This window comes from Vidua chalybeata, chromosome 5 (assembly GCF_026979565.1).
Source record: "Vidua chalybeata isolate OUT-0048 chromosome 5, bVidCha1 merged haplotype, whole genome shotgun sequence".
In the NCBI taxonomy this organism is placed as follows: Eukaryota; Metazoa; Chordata; class Aves; order Passeriformes; family Viduidae; genus Vidua; species Vidua chalybeata.
This window is the reverse complement of record NC_071534.1, coordinates 33,992,465-34,012,989: the sequence shown is the minus strand read 5'-3', so window position 1 is coordinate 34,012,989 and position 20,525 is coordinate 33,992,465. Positions and strand designations below refer to the sequence as shown.

At 34.3% G+C, this 20,525-nt stretch overlaps 1 protein-coding gene across 5 annotated transcripts in view; it reads right to left on the bottom strand.

Annotated features, from left to right (window-relative positions):
• PPP1R12A (protein phosphatase 1 regulatory subunit 12A) overlaps positions 1 to 20,525 on the bottom strand; it is a 112,463-nt gene that overhangs the window by 33,775 nt on the left and 58,163 nt on the right. For 4 of the 5 annotated variants that reach the window (XM_053942361.1, XM_053942363.1, XM_053942365.1 and 1 more), the window contains 7 exons: positions 16,652 to 16,770; positions 10,386 to 10,545; positions 8,452 to 8,596; positions 6,232 to 6,306; positions 5,702 to 5,790; positions 5,417 to 5,574; positions 1,312 to 1,433 (listed from right to left, as the gene is read on the bottom strand). In XM_053942361.1, the coding sequence (XP_053798336.1) occupies positions 1,312 to 1,433; positions 5,417 to 5,574; positions 5,702 to 5,790; positions 6,232 to 6,306; positions 8,452 to 8,596; positions 10,386 to 10,545; positions 16,652 to 16,770 (868 nt within the window). The remainder of the gene's footprint in view (positions 1 to 1,311; positions 1,434 to 5,416; positions 5,575 to 5,701; positions 5,791 to 6,231; positions 6,307 to 8,451; positions 8,597 to 10,385; positions 10,546 to 16,651; positions 16,771 to 20,525) is intronic. The other variant, XM_053942362.1, reaches the window with a different exon arrangement.

Here is a 20,525-nt window from a genome sequence, read left to right as displayed (position 1 = left end):
AAGGACCTGAGCTTTTCACATAGTAATAGGAAGATAACTACACTTTATTTTTAGCCTGCACTTTTTACCTAGAAGACCAAATATAAAGCATTAATTTCTGCATAACACAATCAGAAGTGTACTGATGATTTATAAAAGCTTATAATTTAGCTTAAAATCAAGCTTATTTCCTCTCATGAAAATACACCCTCATATCATTAAATCACATACCTGCACCTGTTACATTAAAGTATACTTTGTAAGATGAATCACTATTAGATTCTATTTTGAATATGGACGTATAACCCCAGTAAGCTCCTAGGAGCAAAATACACTTTATAGTATTCTCCTAGTAGTATGTCTTTTCTCTCTACTGTGGCTGCAGTATATCATGGTTACCACTTCTCCTGAACATGTTTTTCAGATGCATCAGTACAGGGCTATACTTTGATGATGATGTGTACAGAAAAATTGTAATGAATGACAAATGAAGATTTACTGGCTTACTATCCAGTTTGCTCCAATATTCTAAAAGTTTGACTTCTGACTATGCATTCTGTCAGAATACCTACTGTCATTTTTTTCCCCAAGCATACCTATCTTCCCCTTACCAAGTAAAACTCAAGTTCATCCAAATTAACTTTTCCTGTAAAGTTACAAGCTGTAAAAGCTTCCAGCAAGCAATATGGCTTTGCTAGGTTTGGCTTTGAGCTATGCATTGAATAAATCATGTGTCCCTATTGTCTAGCTCTTCCATGAGGTCCTAACCATATTAAAACAGAGATGAGACCCACACAATTTTTTACTTCTTATTTCAGGTATAATTTTCAACTTCTGTGCCAAAGCACTAGATGAATACTTCAAGGGACTCCCAAAAGTCACATAGTCATGCCTGTCTCTCTAGAATTAAATGCATCAGAAATACAGGCATAGAGAGACACTAGAACTGTAGCTTCTAGAAATTCTGGAGGAGTTTGGCATAGAAAAGACTTTCAAAAGATGAAGTTTAGTTTCAGAAAAAAACAAGAACTCCACTCACTGTGCAACAGAATTTTTCTTTTTCAGAAGGATTTTACATTCTGCTATTTCATAGTTCTGTATTTTAGGTCCCTGTGCATAATTAAAGACATTCAAAATTTAAAAAAAAATTAACAGTTTCTGGGGAAGAACAGAAAGTATTTTAAGAATCTGTGCATATTTTTATCAATTCACTGGTTAACCAAATCTACTACTTACACTAGAATCAAAAAAGATATACTTACACAGAAAAAAAGAAAGAGAAAATTGTAAGATTATGATATAATAGAAAATAAAAAGGTATTTTTCTTTTACCTTCTTAACAGGTGATGTAGGTGCCCCTTGGCCACCAGCTACTGAAGGTGCCATCACAGCTACTGATGCTGATTGTGTACTTGTGGTATTTGCATTATTAGCTGCCAAGGTTTTGGTCTTATCTGCAAAATATTTACAAGATTTTAATCTTCATTTTTCATTCACAATTTCATCACCTTTACAACACCGAGTAGAATTTCTATCCAACAAATTTGACAGTTTATGGCTTTATGAACAGCATTTTATTATTTATTCCTCAGTATTTTCTACCTCACTCCCAATTTACATCTTAGCTAGGTCTACCGTTTTCTTCTAAAAGGTTGTGCATGTAACAATTTTTTTGTATTCAACAGGTGTTACCAGTCAGAGACACAGAGACAGAACTACAGAATCATTCAGGTTCAAAGCGACTCAGGACATCACCTAATTCACCCTTCTGCTCAAAGGAGGATCAATACTGCCTATGAATCAGGTTGCTCAAGGTTTTGATGAATCACGTCTTGGAAACCTCTGGAGACAGAGATTTCAGTTTCCCCACACAGCCTGTATTTTAGCAGCTGGCTACAGTAGGAGATACATTAACATCTCATCTGACCTCATTAATGCATATAAATATCTCAAAGGCAGGTGACGAGGATGGTGCCAGACTCTTCTTGGTGCTGTCCAGTGACAGGACAAGGAGCAACAGCCATAAACTAAAATACAGGAAGTTCCACCTCAACATGAGGTAGAACATTGAGGGTGGCAGAACACTGGAAAAGGCTGCCCAGGGAAGTTGTGGAATCTTCCTCTCTGGAGACATTCAAAACCCACCTGGATGCTTTTGTGCACAACCTGCTCTAGGTCACCCTGCCTCGGCAGGGGAAGTTGGACTTGATGATTTCCAGAGCTCCCTTCCTTACCCTGACTATCCTTTGATTCTGTGATTCTGTAATAGTTAATTCAAACTACAGAAGCCAGGTGCTAATTCAAAGTGATAGTCTCTGATAACTATGCGTGTTTGAGTTCAAAGAAATAATTAACTGTACAGAGAACCTGATCAGGAACCTGACCAGAATGAGCTGAGGCAGGGACTTGCCTTCCAGAGCACCAATTTTCCATTTGCTTAATTCCTTCTTTGTCTCTTGTTTTTCTTACCTACATTTCACTGTCTGCCTACCTAATTTCCTCTGCTTTGTCCAAACTCCTTCCTCTGTCCATGGCTCATGAACCTTAACCTTTCTTACACAAACACACAGAAAGTGCCAGGATTGAGATACAACAACTACTGTCACTGATTTTGCTTGAGCTTCATAAAGTTACACCTTGCTTCTGTTTCATATATTCGAACACATTCTTTGGGTTTGGATGTTGCCTCCTATTTATTAGTGCAATATGAAGCAACATGGGGTTCAACCCCCACTGGTCATGGCCCTACTATAGACACATCTTTCCATCTACATGACCCACACAGCCTAGGAGCAATTAATTTAGAAAGTATACAAGGTTTTCATGCAGTGTGTAATTTATGGTATTGGTGTTACACACTTGTTTTAGTTATGGACATAGTTGATTAGATGTTTTAAATGTTGCTTATACAGGAAACAAATACAAATATAAATAGCTTACATGACCAACGGCACTATATGGAAAGTTCTTTATAAACAGAAGTGAAAAAAAATGGTGGTAAAATTCTAGGTGATAAAAAGCTGAACAAGGCAATGTGGACTGATAGTATGATTTGAGATGATGCACAGGCAGATCTGATAGAAATTTGTAAGTAATATATCTTTAAAATACACAGAAATGATTCCTTACGTTTTAGATTTCAGTTTTCCAGATTCTGTACTGCATTAGTATATAACTGTGAACTTCATATAAAGTGTTAGCAAGTTCTCCTCGAAGTTTAGTTAAGACAACACAATCCTTTTCCAGCCTAAGAACCAAGGACACTGTTGCAGCTTCAGACCCAAAAGTTATAAACAACAGTGAATTGAGGTGAGCAATCTGGGAGGATGGGACTTCATAACCTGAAGCTGTAATTGGACAATTAACACCAATATGTAAATGGACCAAAAGTTATAAAAGTCTAAAAACTCGTGACCTGTCGTCCATCTTGGGTGTAGCCTTGGCCAAGCTCTTGTACTGCTCAAGGTGTATCCTTTGAAGGCCATTTAATAAATACCTACTTTATTCCTTTAACACTGTCTAGCCTCTGCTCTAGGTGGTAACTCAAGGCATCAGAAAAAGTTATGAGGAGTGAAAGCATGGAAGGAGAAAAATGGATTTTTCACAACTGTGTTCTGAAATTTTTTCTAGAGCAGCAAGAACACAGTTATATGCATGACTGAGCAGATATGGAGTAATTAAAAGAAAATTAGAGTATGTCAAAAAAAGTAAGTTACAAAACCCAAACTGATGAAAATTTTATTTTTTATCTTGTTTCCCTGCCCTTTGCAATACGCTACTTTCATATTCATGTTTCCCTTCTTGGTCTTACAGACAGAAGTGCATTTATATTTAAACTATATTCTCATGTAACCAATGAAACAAAAACATAGGAAAACATTTTAATTATCCCAAAAGATTCAAAATCATCATTTCCAGTACTTCAGAATACTGAACACTGTTAAAATATTTCATAACCAGAATGCTCATGCCCCTTATAATAATATTTTTCACTAGAAAAATATTTCACTACCTTAAGCTGAATAATGGTAAAAAAAAGGAAAGTAAAATCTTGGAACTTAAGAGATGTAGCTCTACAGGGAAAGGCTTCAAGTGTATCTTGCCAAATAAAGTATGATAAAGCCTTGTTGATATTAAAACCCCCAAAGTTTACATAAATTAATTCTTGTGTCACAGTCAAATTTTCCTGGCACAAACTCCTGGCAATGAAGTTACCAGAGTTACCAGAGTCATAAAGTTCAGCAGACATTACAGTCAGCACAGTGACAGAGAAATTACTACATGTTATATATTATAAGTAGTTTGAATTTAGCAAAGCTCAGTAAATAATGGATTCAAGTACACTAAGGTTAAAAAAGTAATTACAAAGTCTGCCAGACACTTTTTTTTCAGCTTAATACTGAAATGCTGGATTATTTCAAACTGAAAAAAAAAATTAAAACATAATAGAAAGTTTGGTTTTGCAAATTATTTTTACTTCGACCTACATTAAATGCTTATGACAGATTGGCTAGCTCTAAAATACATCCTTAGTCTTATCTTTGCAGGTGAAGAAGTTAGAATGCATTAAAATAAAAACCAACAGCTCACCAAAACCAGTTATTTTTAAAAGTTTATGCATAAATATTAACAAGCTGTTTCTAATGACTTCCACGTCTATGTATTGTACTGGTGCATTGCAATTCTAATATTCTTTATTAGGATTGAACATACATCTTTATTGCCCGACACTTATTTTCTGGTTTGAAAGGAAAATATATTATGTTGCTCTTTTATCAGTACTTGCTACTCTGATAATTGTTCTAGAAAAAAACAACCCACTAATTCCATTTCTGAAGAGAGAAATAATGTGCATACAATGCAGAACTTTTAAAAGAACTTTCTCTTAAAGTTATATATGAAATAACAGTCCACATTAAAATAACACATTTAAAAGTTTATTTCAGTACACACAAATTATATGCACTACTACTTTATAAATACTTGAGCCAGATTAATTGGTAATTACTTCAAGATGACAAGAACAAATGAGAATGTTTGCACTTCTGCTGATCCAATCTCTGTACTAGTTCCACAAGCAAATACTGCTAAGAAGTCTTCCTCTATAATTTGATCTTCTAACTTTTTTAATGTTTCTGACATGCTACTTCAGACTTATATTGTTCTATCTAATTAACAGCATCTATTGGTTAAGCAGCCAATCAAGTAAGCTGGCTAATAGCTTTAACCTAAGTAGCTACCAGTAAAGACACCCATTTGATACATCTGTTATGACTCAACTTTAGACATATATAAACTTACTTTAAAATAACTGGAAACTTAGTGAAATACAGAAGAATAAGTGAAATGTAACATACTTAACTCTGTATCATGGGATATTAAACAGGTAAATTTATGAAGTAAATATTTAATGAAATGGAATGCTCCAAAAATATACCTGTCTCTGCTTCAGATTCTGAGTCATCATCTTCTTCCTCTTCACTAGAACAACTGGATTCATCCTTCTTTCCTTCTTCTTCTTCATCTGCTTTCTCTTGCTCCAGAGACTCTATACTAGATGCATTCTTTTCTTGCTCCATAATCAGCGTCTCCTTACTGAATGTGTAAAGAGAAGCATTTACTAAGTACTGAAAAATTTACTAAAGCCTGTTAAGTAAGACTTTGTGACAGCTTGTAAAGTCATCTTTTTAAAGACTTCATAATTTTTCTTATTTTTACTTACTTTTTAAATGTTTTCTGTGTCTGATTATTATCCATGTTGGCTGTGGATTCAATTAGTGGAGATTTCTTTTCACGTTTTTCACTATGAAGCTTCAAAACAGAGAATGATGCAGTTTAATTCTTAGAATGGCATCAGTGTGACAAAATAACAAATGGAGGGGAATCTCTAAATACTACAAACACTGGAATGCATAAAAACTTTCAAAGGATGAATGTTCAAAGCTCAAAAAATCTTAGAAACTGTTATTCCAAGTAAGATGCTCATTGTTGATACTTCAGATCATAAAATGTCCACTGGACATGGCAAGTTGTAGATCGCCTTTTTCTTCCAAGGCTTTTTTGGTCACCATAGGTGACCAAGTAAGGGCATAAAAGAAGTTTGGAGATGACTGTGGCATCACCTGAATTGAAGCCCTGAATTTAGAACTTTGTTTTTAATTTATATCCTATTCTGAGTTGGATACCATAATCATATGTATATTAAAATGCAAGATACATTCATATATATATCTATACGTGCACAAGGCCTACCAGATTCTGCTTCTTTTGTAACTCTTCTAAATATCCTAGAATATCTTCATCTGCCACATCAAATGCTGTCTGACCCTGGAGAAGGGGAATAAGTAAAACACCATAATTGTACAACAGATTTTATATGTATCAGACTACAATGTCTTCTCATCACATGCAGGTTAAGGAGAATGTTTAGAGAGAGAAATTGGAAAATATTAATCAAGCTCTACTGCAAACTGTTAGTCTGTCAGTACTAGAAAACAATTTTTTAAAAAACCCTTTTTTTTGGGGTGGGGGAGGAATTCAAACAAAAACATTTATACCTGATGAGTAAACACATTTTTAAGTGATAAAGACATGATAATAAAATTTTACTGTCATTTAAAGGAAAAAAAGAACACCATGAATGAGAAGTAGATTGATGAATATAATCTCACAGTATTAGTGCCAAACAACTGTTCACAACAACAGCTGAATGGATGGATCCTGAGCAATTCAGTATCCTCCCCATCTTAGACTATCACATATAGCTTGATTTTTTAAGTTTTAATCATTTAAGGGAGTTGCACTAAATTTAAGCATTCATGCATTCACATTTTACAGCAAAACTGTATTTTACAATTTAGATTCTATTTTATAAAAGATCTGCTATGACCACTTGTTATTTCTCCTCAGGGTATGATTTCCATGGGACATATACTTGAAGGTTGGAATCTAGGCAAAGTCCTATATTCACTGGCATAAATGCAGCTGCATCAACATGCTGGGTGGGCTTACTGAGATGCTGGGGGGATCATGACAAGATCAAACAAGGAAGTACTTCTGTACAATAACCAGTAATAGAAACAGAGCTGTCATTTAAAAGTGGCCAGAGTAGCTTATAAAAATAATGAAAGGTGTTCCTGTTTGTCTGTGCTTATTTCAGTTTCTCAAAATGTTAACTAAAGGCAAACTTATTCCTAATTATACTGTGAAGACTATCTTAACTAGTTAGAAAGGATGAACCTTTAAACCACTATTTCTGATCATACAGCAGAAGCATGTGCACCTTTCAACAAGCATTAGCCAAAACAGCTTGAGGTCTTCTAGCATTGGAACTATTATCACAAGTTTGTATTTGCACTATAACTACAGTTTTTAATATGGCCTTCTATTCAGGTAGCTATTACTTGGTAGTTAGACCTGCTATGACCACAAAAAGTCACTTTGCAGAAAACTGTTGCAGTTGGAAGGTTATATCTTAAACCCAACTCTGCAACAGTTGATAGCTAAAGTCAGGTGCCTAAACAATAATGGCTGACTTCTCTGAGATGCTAAGCACATACAACTGAAACCAAATCCAGAGTTTTCAATCCTTGTATTTCCAAAAGCAAAAAACAGGCTTTCCTTAAAAACAGGCAAATCTTTCCTAGCTTACAGAGACAAGTCCATATACAAAAAAAAAAAAAAAGCTGATATGTCTCTACACCTCCTTTTTCCTTATTCTTGTCCAGTGGATTTGAACGTACTTTTATGAGAGTGCTCTCTAGTGTAAAACATCTACATTTTCACAACCCCAGTAAAAAAATCTAACACATAAATTGAAAGTAGAACAGAATCTATCTGTAAACACACTATGACAAGAAGAATGAGAGCACTTACATGGCTGAATGAAAAGGTTTGGATCCTTTTGATGGCTATGTGAACTCATGAACATATTTGTGTCTATTGGGAGCAAGATCAGCAAGCTACACGGGCCATTGCATAAAAGTCAAAGAAATAGAGCTTAGGAAGCATTCAGGTTATGTCCAGGAGGTCCAGAGTTTCTTCCACCACACCCAAATCAGCATAATATAGTGACAACTCTTCAATATACCAACACAAAGAGTTAAAACACTACCTAAAGCTATCATAATTATCTTCAGAGATCAAATGAAAGCCTAAATGCAATCCATCAAGTCACTAATTTTGTACCTCTGAAATGCCAACAAACTCTTTCAATTACGAATTTTCATGTCAAAGATTGAATGGATCTAAATATTTAATACAGAACTAAGCATAAAGTTGGCCTGGAAATTAATTTAGACAATCAGAGAATTTAGTTCTGAACACAACCATGCTGTTTTGACAACACATGCATTATATAAAGCTCCACGTACAGTAAACAGCAGTTTATCATCACTTTTCTTACCCTGGCTTCTAAAGTCACTTTAGAGACCAGAACTTTGTATCTTGACAAGGATTACATAAAAATCCTACCACTTTGTTGACAGCCTCCATATCACATAGGTTTTCCACTAAAATGCGACATGCTTCTTCTTTACCCCAGTGAGCAGCAGCATGAAGTGGTGTCCAGCCATCATAATCTTTAATATTTACATCATAGTGAGCCTGTATTAAAAGCCTGAAGAAATTAAAAGAAATAGATCTTGACACTGCTGACAGGGATAAATACCTAAAAATTTTAGAACAGCTCTATGGTAGTATCTTTCTTCTCTTTTCTCAAAGATATTTTATTTGGGCTACTGACAGTTGATTAATTTTAATTCTCACAGAAACATCTGCCTTTTGTTTAGCGGGTATGTATACATATTTTAAGGAAAATTCAAGAAAAACAGCCTTTTCAATTTTCTTCTCTATTCACTTCCTCTCCAAAGACCATTTTTTTACAGTTAGATATTCTTCTGCCTATTACATGCAGTAATAGGCAAAAGGCTTTCTAAGGAAAAGAGTCGTAAAATGTAAAAAATTATTAGATACTGTGTTCTTATTAGCAAACTATTAAAACGTCCTTTCATTCTAAAATTAGCTGCTTGAAACTTTCACTTCCTGCCATTAACCTTTTGCAAAAATCTAGGGTTTAACATGCTTCAACTGCTCTCTCTGAGAGGGAGCAGAGCTGCTCAAAGAGACAACCTGCTGTTCTGCCTGCATTCAGCACTCGCATTCATCATGGTTCTCAGGTAAGCATTAGAGTACAAAGTACACTTAACCTAAAAAGTATTTTTATGTAAAGAGCTAAGACCTGTATGAACCACTGTCCATAACTGTTAGAAATCACACAAGAACAAAATATTCTTTTAAAAAAATTCCCTCAGTTTCTAAAGAGCCAATATACTTATAGTAATATCCTTCAATGAGTCAACTTTCACACATGCTGAGCTGCAGATCTTGCAGTCTTGCATTTAATACAGAGCACATATTTTTATAATTTGAAGCAATCATAAAAATTGCCTGCACATATGTTTTGCCTCTCCTAGGAGAAATATACAGACTGGACTACAAAAAACACAGTAAGTGAGGGAGCTAAAAAACACCCAAACAGTTATAGATACAACTCCCTTACAGACACCTGCTACTCTAAAACAAAAATTCTTCTTTTTCAACAGAATAATTTGTCTTCGTCATGTTGAAGCATCAGGGTTTTTTGAAACAGAACTCCCACTCAATAAATTGCTCTGCAGACCTTAAAGGCACCAATACTCACAGCCAGGATGTGTGCTCATTTTCACTCATGTTCAGTTTGTAAGCTCTCTTAGCTTTGCTAAAGCAGTCAAATAAATTTACAACCACGTTAAAGCAATGTATTACTAATTATGCTTTACTACAATAAAAGTGGAGCTTTGATGAAAAAGAAATTAAATATGTTACAATATGTATTGATATTACATTATGAAAAGCTGTGAATTAGGGGACATCTCACCTAAAGCTTTCCAGGGAAGATTTTAAGAGTCATGACTTAAAAACGTCATCAAAACACAAAGTTAAATTATCTAGTTTTCAAGTGTAAAAACTTTTAGCCTGAATTACACACTCTGCTTTATTTATGGAAATAAATACGGTGTCCTGAAAATATGCACCAACTAGGATGCTAATTGGCATTATAAAAAGGTCTTAAGCTTGTTTACATAGCTGCCTTTAGAAACAGGGCAAGTTTTTAATCAACTTTCTTCCTTTACAATAAGTATTTAGGCTCAACATGTATACTGTATTCATATTTTGAATGACTTAGAATAGAAAGCTAACCACATCATGATTTATGAGTGCTTGAAAATATAAAATCAAGCTTTGAGAATAGCTTGTTCTAGAGAGACTGGGATTTTCAAGATACACTCTCTACAAGTTAGAAGTGCCCAATTCCAAACAGCATTACATCAAGACAATAAAATATGAAGAAGTTAAACCACACTTACTTTAAGACTTCTGTATAGCCTTTAGCAGCAGCTACATGAAGTGCTGTACCACCAGATTTTGCATGCCTGACATCATTTATATGGCCACTGTTGAGCCACTGTCTTGCATCTCTTAGCATTATTCGTTCTTCTTCTTTTCGAGCTGACTCTATATCAACCCCTAATTCAGACAGAGAGAAGGGGAGAGGGGAAGAGAAGACACAAAGTATTTTAGTTCAAATACTTAAATTCAATTATATAACAATTTTTATGCCACATTTATATGACATGGTAAAAATATATAAATTTGAATAATGTTCAGAGTTAGATATGAATATTTTTTGAAGATTAATTCCAAGGTTATGAAAACATCCAATATTGTAAGAAAACTTGCATAATGCCTTTTATAACAAAAGGAGGGGCTAGGTGAACAAAGTATTATAAATAAATAATAATAAAAATCAATCCACTAGAACTCTTCAAACTCATTATTGAATGTCTACCATCACACTAATAACCACTGAAGTGACCTGTTAAAAAAAGAGAAAAATTCTGTTTTAATTTTCTAAGCAACAAAAAATAAAGTTTGTATTGATGTATCTGTATACAGTAAAAAACAGCTGAAGTTGTTTTATAAACAGATCTCTGTGGGAAGAGAAACAATCTTGCTTCTTAACACTAATGACAAGATGGAGCTATACCTTTTATACTTTCTAAAGAATTAATCACAAACCTTATACACAAATAGACAATACTTTGGATACTGCACTTCATAGCTCTACTAAAAAAACACCCAGAACACTGAAAACTTTTTACAGTATTTTTCACAAAAAAATTATACACTGATGGAAAGGGATAATCACAGTCTACCATCATAATACCTACAAGTATATGCATGAGGTTAAACAAATGGAAATAAATTCTAGACCCTGAATGGGTAATACAAACACATTATTTGCAAGCATTTATGTAAGTACTACTTTAAAACATAGCAGGAAAGAGATCTTGAAAAGAACTGTGAATGAGCATAATTCTATCTGTGATGGCTGAATGGTGACAACTCATAAGGAAAAGCAATTTAGAAACTGTGATCATCAAGAGCACAAACTGTATCTGGGTTGACCTCTATCAGAAAATCGTGGCCCAACCATCAACAAAATGTTTTTATGCATATGATTTCTCTAATCTTACACATTGGTAAGCAGGGACTTGAGAGATAGATACTGTAAAACTTTATGCTAAAGACAATCAAAAGATAAAACTTCACTACATACCATAAAGTAATTGAAGCAAGTTAAACAGTCAGTGTTCTGAGGACTTGACTGAACTCCTAGACTCATTCAATTAATTGCCCAGCAAAACTATTTTAATCTTGATGATTTAGGTAAAAAATGAATAGAATTACATTTTATCAGAAACTGATGAAAAACCATAATCTGGATGTTGACTCTCCAAGATGCAGGAAGACATATAAGGCTCTTGAAGGACTCAACAGAGGAAAAAGCTGAAAAACTTTCCAAGTATGACAAACATGAAGACTGAAGACCAGGAACTCTGAATTAATAATACATTGATAGTCACATATTCTCATTCCTCAGGAAGGTCCTACATATTGATATCTCAACTACTAACTTCATAGGCCTGAGCATCTGTTCGTCTTTCAGAATGACACAGCAGTGATCAGCAGATCCTGGGACAATACTCTAGAATACAGTCATTTACACGTCAGTGTTACCTGCAAAATACTACTATATAAATAAATAGTGTATATTTGATCATCTCTTAGTCACATTTATGTCCATTCCCTTTTTGTATGCTCAAAGTCCAACCATGAATCCTTATCAGCATGAGTAATTTTCTCCACCTGAAGAATCTGAAAAAAATCCTATAAGTGTAAAACTGTTATTTACATAGCTGTTTGTTCTGAGGTACTTTGGTATAAAGGAAGAACAGAGAAAAAAAACTCATTCCAGACCCTGATCTTGTGAGCTTCTGATGGGTCACATCTAAGCTTACTTTTCAGACAGGCCTAACGACCCAGGTTATTAGTCAAAACAGCAATGTTTTTGCAGAAAATGTAACTAATACTCAATATAGACCTCCATTAAAATCACAAACTATTGCATTTCTGAAGCCCAAACAAAATATAATGGTTGCAGAGGAGTAATGGCTGTATCAATACATTATTTTACAAGACAGTAAATTTCACGTCATATTTCAACAGAAGAAAGTACCAGAATCTTGCCAATCTAAATAAAACATTCCACATTAGATACTGGAGTGAAAATGGGAATTAAACTTTGTGGTACAGAAAAAAAGCTGTGCCCTAAGATAAATACAATTCCCATTATTAACTACAGAAAATGGAATGTAAACAGCCTTTATTATACCTTGTATGGGCCTTTCTCCTTCCTTTTGTTTTCCAGACCAGGGAAAAAGAAAATGCTCACCATCTGTTTCCAACCCTTTCTCCCGACGGCCCATAGATGGCAATGTGCTGCCTCCCAGCTCAGCCTCAGCCACAGCACTCGCTCACACCACCAGTGTGCTTTACTCCTCTGGCAGCCTAACAACTTATATCATTAATAATTCATTGCTAAATGCTTCCACTTTTTTCTGATCAACAAGTGTTACTCAACAGCCCCAAACAGGTCTGGAAACAGTGCGCCATTCAGTGAGCATTTAATGAAAATTCAGCATAAATTTAACTGCGGAATCATTGTTTCAGGTCGGCTCAGCCATATAAAGGCATGTTTTATAGTTACTGCAGGAAAGATCAACCTACTTTTTACTTCCTGAAGTGAATGTTTATATACAAATGTAATAGTTCGCATTTTATCCACATAAGCAAATCTGAGTTAAGCAATACACCTGGGAGAGTCTTTTTACATTACCTATAATTAAGAATGAAGAACATGTGTTTCTCCTTGGAACAGGAGGAATGACCACTCTGATAGTTACTGAATAAATAGCTACCACACTGAACCCCTGATTCACCTCACATTACCTCTCCCCACTAACTCACCTCCTGAGAATGTTTCCTATAATTCAAAATAACTGCTTAAGCAGTTAAAAATAATTTTAAGAGGACATCTGATGATCAACAGCTAAAAAAGTCACTTCAAACCATTATATGTAACCCCACTCAAGCCCTGAGGAGAGACAACACTTAAAATTGACCAGAGCTGGCCAAGACTAAAGCCACATCTCTTTCAAGTCTGCTGGTTTTCACCAGTGCAAATGAAAACTTTACTGGTAAAAGACAACTTCCACAACTCTTTGTTGAAACACTGCAGAGTAGAAACAAGACAGGTCACAATGAGAAACTAAATAATATTTTTGATTAAGCTAAATGATTCTGAGAATTGCAGTGGCCCTTATATATACATGGGACTGACCGAAGATATTAGTCATATGGAGGAACAACAAAACAAATCCTTGATAAAGGATTTTTTTATAACATACAAAGTAGTTTAACCATATGGAGTGCAAACAGAACAGCTGTTCAGCACTATTCTGGATAATTTCCATGAAACACCTGATTTTGTTATCTGTGAAGTGTTTGTAACTGGGTCAAAAAAATCTTTATACCTTACTTGAGCATGTAATTTACCTTCTCACAAATTACAAAACTAAGGTAGGTTTTAAGCTTAAAAAATTATTAAGCCAATAATTCTCCACTGAAGATTAGGTTAGAAAAATATTTTCCTAACTATCAGAGTGGTACAGCTTCAATTACAGGATACCTATTCCCTTAGTTCACAATTCCTGCACAGTCCATTATGTCAAGTCATGCAATTTGCTCAGCAGGATACAAGAGGACACATGAAAAGGCACCTGACCCTGGGTGCAATTTAGCGGTATAGCATGTGGGGATCAGAATGACTAAAGTAAAACAGATACTGGATAATAATACTAGAAAATCTTTATTCTTTAACGGCCAACACTCATTACAATAGAACTTGTATAACAAGAAGATTATTTTGGATCACTGACCATCTCCTCTCTAGTCAGATCAGACCTTGGAGCTTGAATACTAAAATAGGATGAGGAAACATTTTATTAAGCCTGTAATGTCACACAGAACTGAACTGTATTTTATTGTATGATTTATTTTTGTGCATTTAATGTCTCTAGAGGCTTCTACATTTTGTCCTGTAATAAGACGTCCTTAAAATACAGCATGATAGCTGCCAAAAAATTGGGCATAAGTACAAATTGATGATTAACAGAATGCTGAGTAGCTGAGTAGTCTGTTTCAACATTTCCTATAAAGACATAAGGCCTGCAAAAGCAGCAAAAAAGGAAACATAACAAGTGATTCTTCTTGGATTTCTAAAAGGAACAAACATCAAATATCATCACTTAAATCTAAATCACAATGAACCTGACCAATCTTTCCAAGTAATTTTTTGCCACCAAACAACTCTGACAACTGCCAATATGTAGGAAGCCGAATTTACAGCATTAACACTGCAACACAAAAAATGAAACTACAGTGAACATAGGAATAAATACATGAGAGGGTTTCAAGGCAAAAATGTTGTGGAAAATGCCTACTTAATTTTCACTCTGCATATTTTATCTACACAGAGAGAGGATATTTTGTCACCCAGGCTTTATTTTCAAAATAAATAGGCTGGTCTTCCATTACCCTTAACACTGAGTCAGGGCTGAACATTCCACAGACCCCACTGTTAACTTGCATTATCAAAACTGTGGCAATGTTTTATTTGATATGAAGGAGTGTACCATATGGAAGAAATACCAATTATCTCACTGCTAGAGGGATAATTATATTCAGCTATATGTATAGCCAAAGATGAAACTGTCACAATGCCTCACTGTTAATTGCACATTAAGAGAAACAATTAGGTTCCTATTTTAGAGCTATTAACTTCTCTAGCCACAACACACACAATTACGCACTTTTTAAGTGATTCTGATAATGACTAAATAATCATTTTTAAATGTAACATTCACATACAAATTTATGTAATATCTACATGCAATTCAGGATGCCATCAAAGGTGCATAATTAAAACCTTATTGCTGAGACAACTGTCTCATGATTTAGTAAGATACACTCTAAGTTCACATCCAGATTCATACCCTATCTATTCCATTCTTATCCTCAATCATGAAATATTTCCTGTGATTTTATGTCTGCACATAAAAGCCCTTAGTTCATATGTCTTCAAACACAAATCTAGAAGGAGGGATAATGCATGCCTTCTTCCCTTCTTCCATGAAACAAGCAAGCAAACCAACTGCCATAAAAATGCAAGAGGAAGGAAAGTAGGCTGTCTATACCAAGTGACATTTAGTATTTTAAAACAACCTAAATTATTCCTTTAGAAGCTAATAGCTACAGTGTGGGAACATATACCTTCTTCTCAGATTTATAAAGATAGTACACCGTAGATAGTTTACAGTAAGCTTCAATTGTGAAATATGTAAACCTCACTGAAATTTTCAGTACTGTGGCATTATGCTAATTTTATAATTGGGCTGTTCAAAATAATTTAATTAAACTTGCAAAATAATGAAAATTAGTGTTGTACTTAGTAATGTTGAATATCTGCATTATAAAAATGTATGTAAAATCCCATATAATAAAATATTTCTTTTTAAAAAAGCAATAACACATTAAAGAGAGATTTTGGAGGAGTTCATTCCAAACAATTCCAATTTCATAAAGAGCTACTGTGGTCATTTAGTATTGCACATAAGTAAAGCCAAGCATTTCAAGAACAACCTTAAAAAATCTAGGCTGAGGAGCATTCCAGAAACAACTCTCAAGCAAGACTGACAGTACTGTTAAAAAAGAGAACAACAAATTAAAATAGAGAAATAGTAATACAGACAAAAAATACACACAACTGTCTAATCTGATGTTCGTTGTGTGTTAACTGTAAAAACTGCTAATCAAATTTCTGTTAACACTACCAATTAACTGAATCAAAGCCTTTGCAAATCCACTGTCTACTTCCGTGTATGGTATCTCTTATTTCCCTGCAGATCTTGTCTTCCAGTTTCTTTTCACCATTTGCTCAGGGCATTAAATGGGTTTAAGCATATAAATTAAAACTGGGCAAAGCCTGAAACAATTACTAGTTTACTGTTAAATTATGTAAATCTGTTTTAAGAGATAGACACTTAAACACTATACATCCTATACTGACCAACTCTCTTAAGAAAATAAATTGACTTTAACAACCACAATTTAGCCCAAGTTTTCAAAAATACATTTAGTGTCCATAAATACAACCACCCTTCTGTATTACCTTGTCTATTTACTTCATTCTGAAGCAGCTCTTCCATTGCCTCTTCTTCAGCAATATCTAATGGAGTGTCTCCTTCACTATTTACAGCTCCTACATGTGCTCCTTGACTAATTAAATACCTGTCAATAGACAAAGAAAGAAAGCCTGTAATTAACACAGCAAAGCTGATGCTAAAAAAAACCCAAACCAATGTATCAGCCACTAGAATATAATATGCACACATAGAAATAATAGAAACATTTATATTGGGTATAAGTACCAACCCTTTTGACTGTCTGCAACCTGTGAATACCCATATGTCTTTTCATCCTAATACCCATTAATACAAATAGCCTTCTGGTGTTAGTTTGCCGAAAAGACTCCTGACAAGTTCAATACATACCTGAAAGAACTGAAAGAAGAAAATGGCTAGATAATGACCAAAAGTGATGACAAGATGAACAGGGATGGAACCATCAATTCCTGTGACCGCCTCTTATTAAGCCACTTTTCCTATAAGTCAGTGGCATACACAATTTGCCAAAATGATGACTCCTGATCTCTTTGGCAGCTTCTTAAAGTCAATAAAAACAAAACTACATCTACTTCTAAGTACCCATAAGGTCAGCTTTAGTGGGGAAGAGGCAAGGGGGAGAAAAAAAACAGTGCTTTACACATTTCAACCCCATTATGTTTTCTTATTTAATATGTTACTGTCTCAGAAGTCAAGAACCCAAAATTCTCAATTTCCAATTACATCAAAGGATCAATTCCAACAGTAGGTCACTGAAGTATTATATTATTTAACTGTACTAAACCATAAGCCTATGAAGTTATTGACAAGCTACAGTTAATGAACAATTAAAATTTATCAATAGTCTTGCAGCTTCTGACCATAATATTCCCATTTACCTAATAAATGCAATACTTTGAGGCATGACAGGAGACAAGACAAACAAAAAACTGCAAACACACCTCCTGTCTTGCACAGCTTAATTCATATATTCCATATATTTGAGGAAAAAAAATATCAGGACATATTGAAGAATCAATCATCTATCATAACAGGTGTACGAAATAAAGAGTGCTTTCCTACCTTCACTATTACAGAATGCCAAATTATGCAGGAGACAATCACAAAATTAATCCATTACTAATACAAATGCTTTGAAGTACTTTATTGCTGCCTTAACTTCTGCCAATTAATTATCATCCTAGACAGCTGGAATCTTTATCTTTAACCAATAACTCAGCATTAAATACTCTAATATATCTGTATTTTTAATGTATGACTTAAGTAGTACTTGTTACTAAATCTCTTATGTCAAGAAGTGGTAAGAACTAGTAGATCACAAAATGAAAACTAATTCCCAGAAATGCAACTATTATCTCCTGACATATACATCATCAGTTGCTATCAACAGCTTTGATGCTGGTATACCACGTTGGTTTTATACTGTTCTTGAAAGAGTGCTGTACTCTAACTCTGACCTCCCTCCCTTTAAGAGATTGAACTTCTACAGGAATGAAAAATTAATACAGAGGAACAACGTTTCTCAACAATACTAGTTGTATTAACAGTGAAACAGCTCCCCAGGTCACAGATCAGGTAATTACTGTGCAGGCATTTGCTAAACAGGCAGGAACAGCACTGCGGAAATCAACTCTTTTATAAAGTCGAAATAAAGTCAACCACTTACAAATATATCTTCATTAAAAAATCCAAGTGAATATTAAATGTTCTTTCAATGTTTACATTCTAATATAGACAGGAAAAAAACAATATGTATTTCCACATAATACCACTAGCAGAAAATTAAACTACTTCTGTAAGGAAAATACATATCTCATTGAAGCAGTATTTGATCAGCTGGGTCAACAATTTATAGATATGATAAAAGAAGGAATGCATTAAAAAGTGTAGGGAATGAATAAAAGGCTAGCATAGCATTTTAAAGAGTTATTATTGTTATAGATGGACAACTTCACAATCAATTGATCCTTTAAAGCAGACTTCAAAATGAAGCTGCTTAAAGATCAAAATCAGATCAGCAATGCTAGGGGATTAGTAGGCTTGGAGAAGTAGTTACCTGATTTTCCTTTTGCAGGTGCTTACAGGGCTTTGGTTTTCCTGGGTCAGCAAAGTAAGCATAGGTGAACTTGCTCCAAGTTCACAGGATTTAAAGGGATGGAAGAAGCACAACAAAGATAAAAGGCGGCACACTCCTAGCCAAAGAAGTGAGAACACAATTTTCCCAGCCTTCCTTCAGCCACTCCAACTAGGCCTCTCTGCTGCTATCCCTCTCAAAAAATTAACAGTGATCCTCAGGAAAATTGTGAAAAGAACATTATTTATGATAAACCAAGTAACTCAAATTCCAACTATTTTAAAGACACCTTTTAATGTGCAAACATTTTTCACCTGATAATGAAATCTACATTTGTTCTCTTTTCCATATCAATCAGATTACCTAGTCCTGTAAAAGTGCATTATGCATTTTTTAACTTACAGTACAGCTACTTTCAGCAAAGCAATGACAGAGTTCACATGGTACGTAAAGTCAACCTGCTACCTACAGAATCAACCATTTCATTAGAAACTTAGTACTACCAATGGAAAGGAGAGGAATAATTTACCATATGTAGATAACTTGACTCTGCATTGCATACACAAAGAAAATAGATTTGGTAAACAAGACCAAGCAAATGATGCCCTGACTTTGTAGGGCATAACTGAACAGAAGACAGCACCAGAATAATCCCAAGAATGAGATGATTTTCCTGTTTACATAAGAAAAATATTTCTCAAGTGAACTGTATTTCAAACTAAATGTTAATTAAAACTTATATAGTATGACTTCAAATAAGGGTGTATTTAACATTTCAGTTACCCTGGTACCATATACTAAAACCTTCACATGTTACTGTGTATTATTGTGTGTAGGTATGTATGCATCTATTAAGACTTCCATGTTTTTGGAAAAAAACCCAAAAAATGTATACAAACAACTGCTTGTATTTTACCTTTTTAAAGTAGATGTTACCTTCATCTTGAAATTTCATCTTTCTAAAGCAAGCAAACATAATGTAACTTCATTTCTTTGACAGATATTTAATTTATACAGCTACATGTATACAGTGAAAATGAAATTGAAGCTGTGTAATAAAAAGTCCAGACCCATGCATTTTGACACCATGTTTATAAAAAGGTGCTTTATGTAAACTTGGAAGCAGTGAAAAAGTAAGAACATATAAGATTTCCACCATCACCTACTAAACTTTTTTTGCATAGGACTTGAATTTGTATCTTTTGAAATTCACTTGTTCAAAAATGGTCAGAAGAAAAATTCAGAAAATCCAGTGATAATCTATACAATATATTGGTTCATTCTAAATCTAAATAGATGACGAGGAAACGGTAGTTTGATTCATACCATCCTGTTTATCAAGTTAAAGCTTTCAAGTGTTAACACTGAAGCTAAAGGTACCACTTTTAGACTCTTGGGGTCTAAATATAGAGAACTGTAAGTATCCCAGGAATACTCAGAAAGAGAAAAGCAGCAGAAGAAAAGAAAATAATTCCTGATATTTTTGTCCTGATATTTCCATGACAAGTATCATGCAGTCTGGGTAAGACTGGAAGAAGTTTGCTTAGCAATACCATTGTTTTATGAAGGCAAATATACTTCTAACTGAATTTTTTTTTTAGGAGTCACTGCTATATACTCCTCAACAGCTACTGAAAACTGAAATTAACTACTTTGAAAAAAAAAGTAAACATTTTTTTTCTAGAATTATTATGAAACCCAGATAACCCAGATACTCTCCCATCCTTTAGTGAAAAATATATTTTTATATCACGAATAAAGGGCTGGAATCTCAGTATATCTGAGAC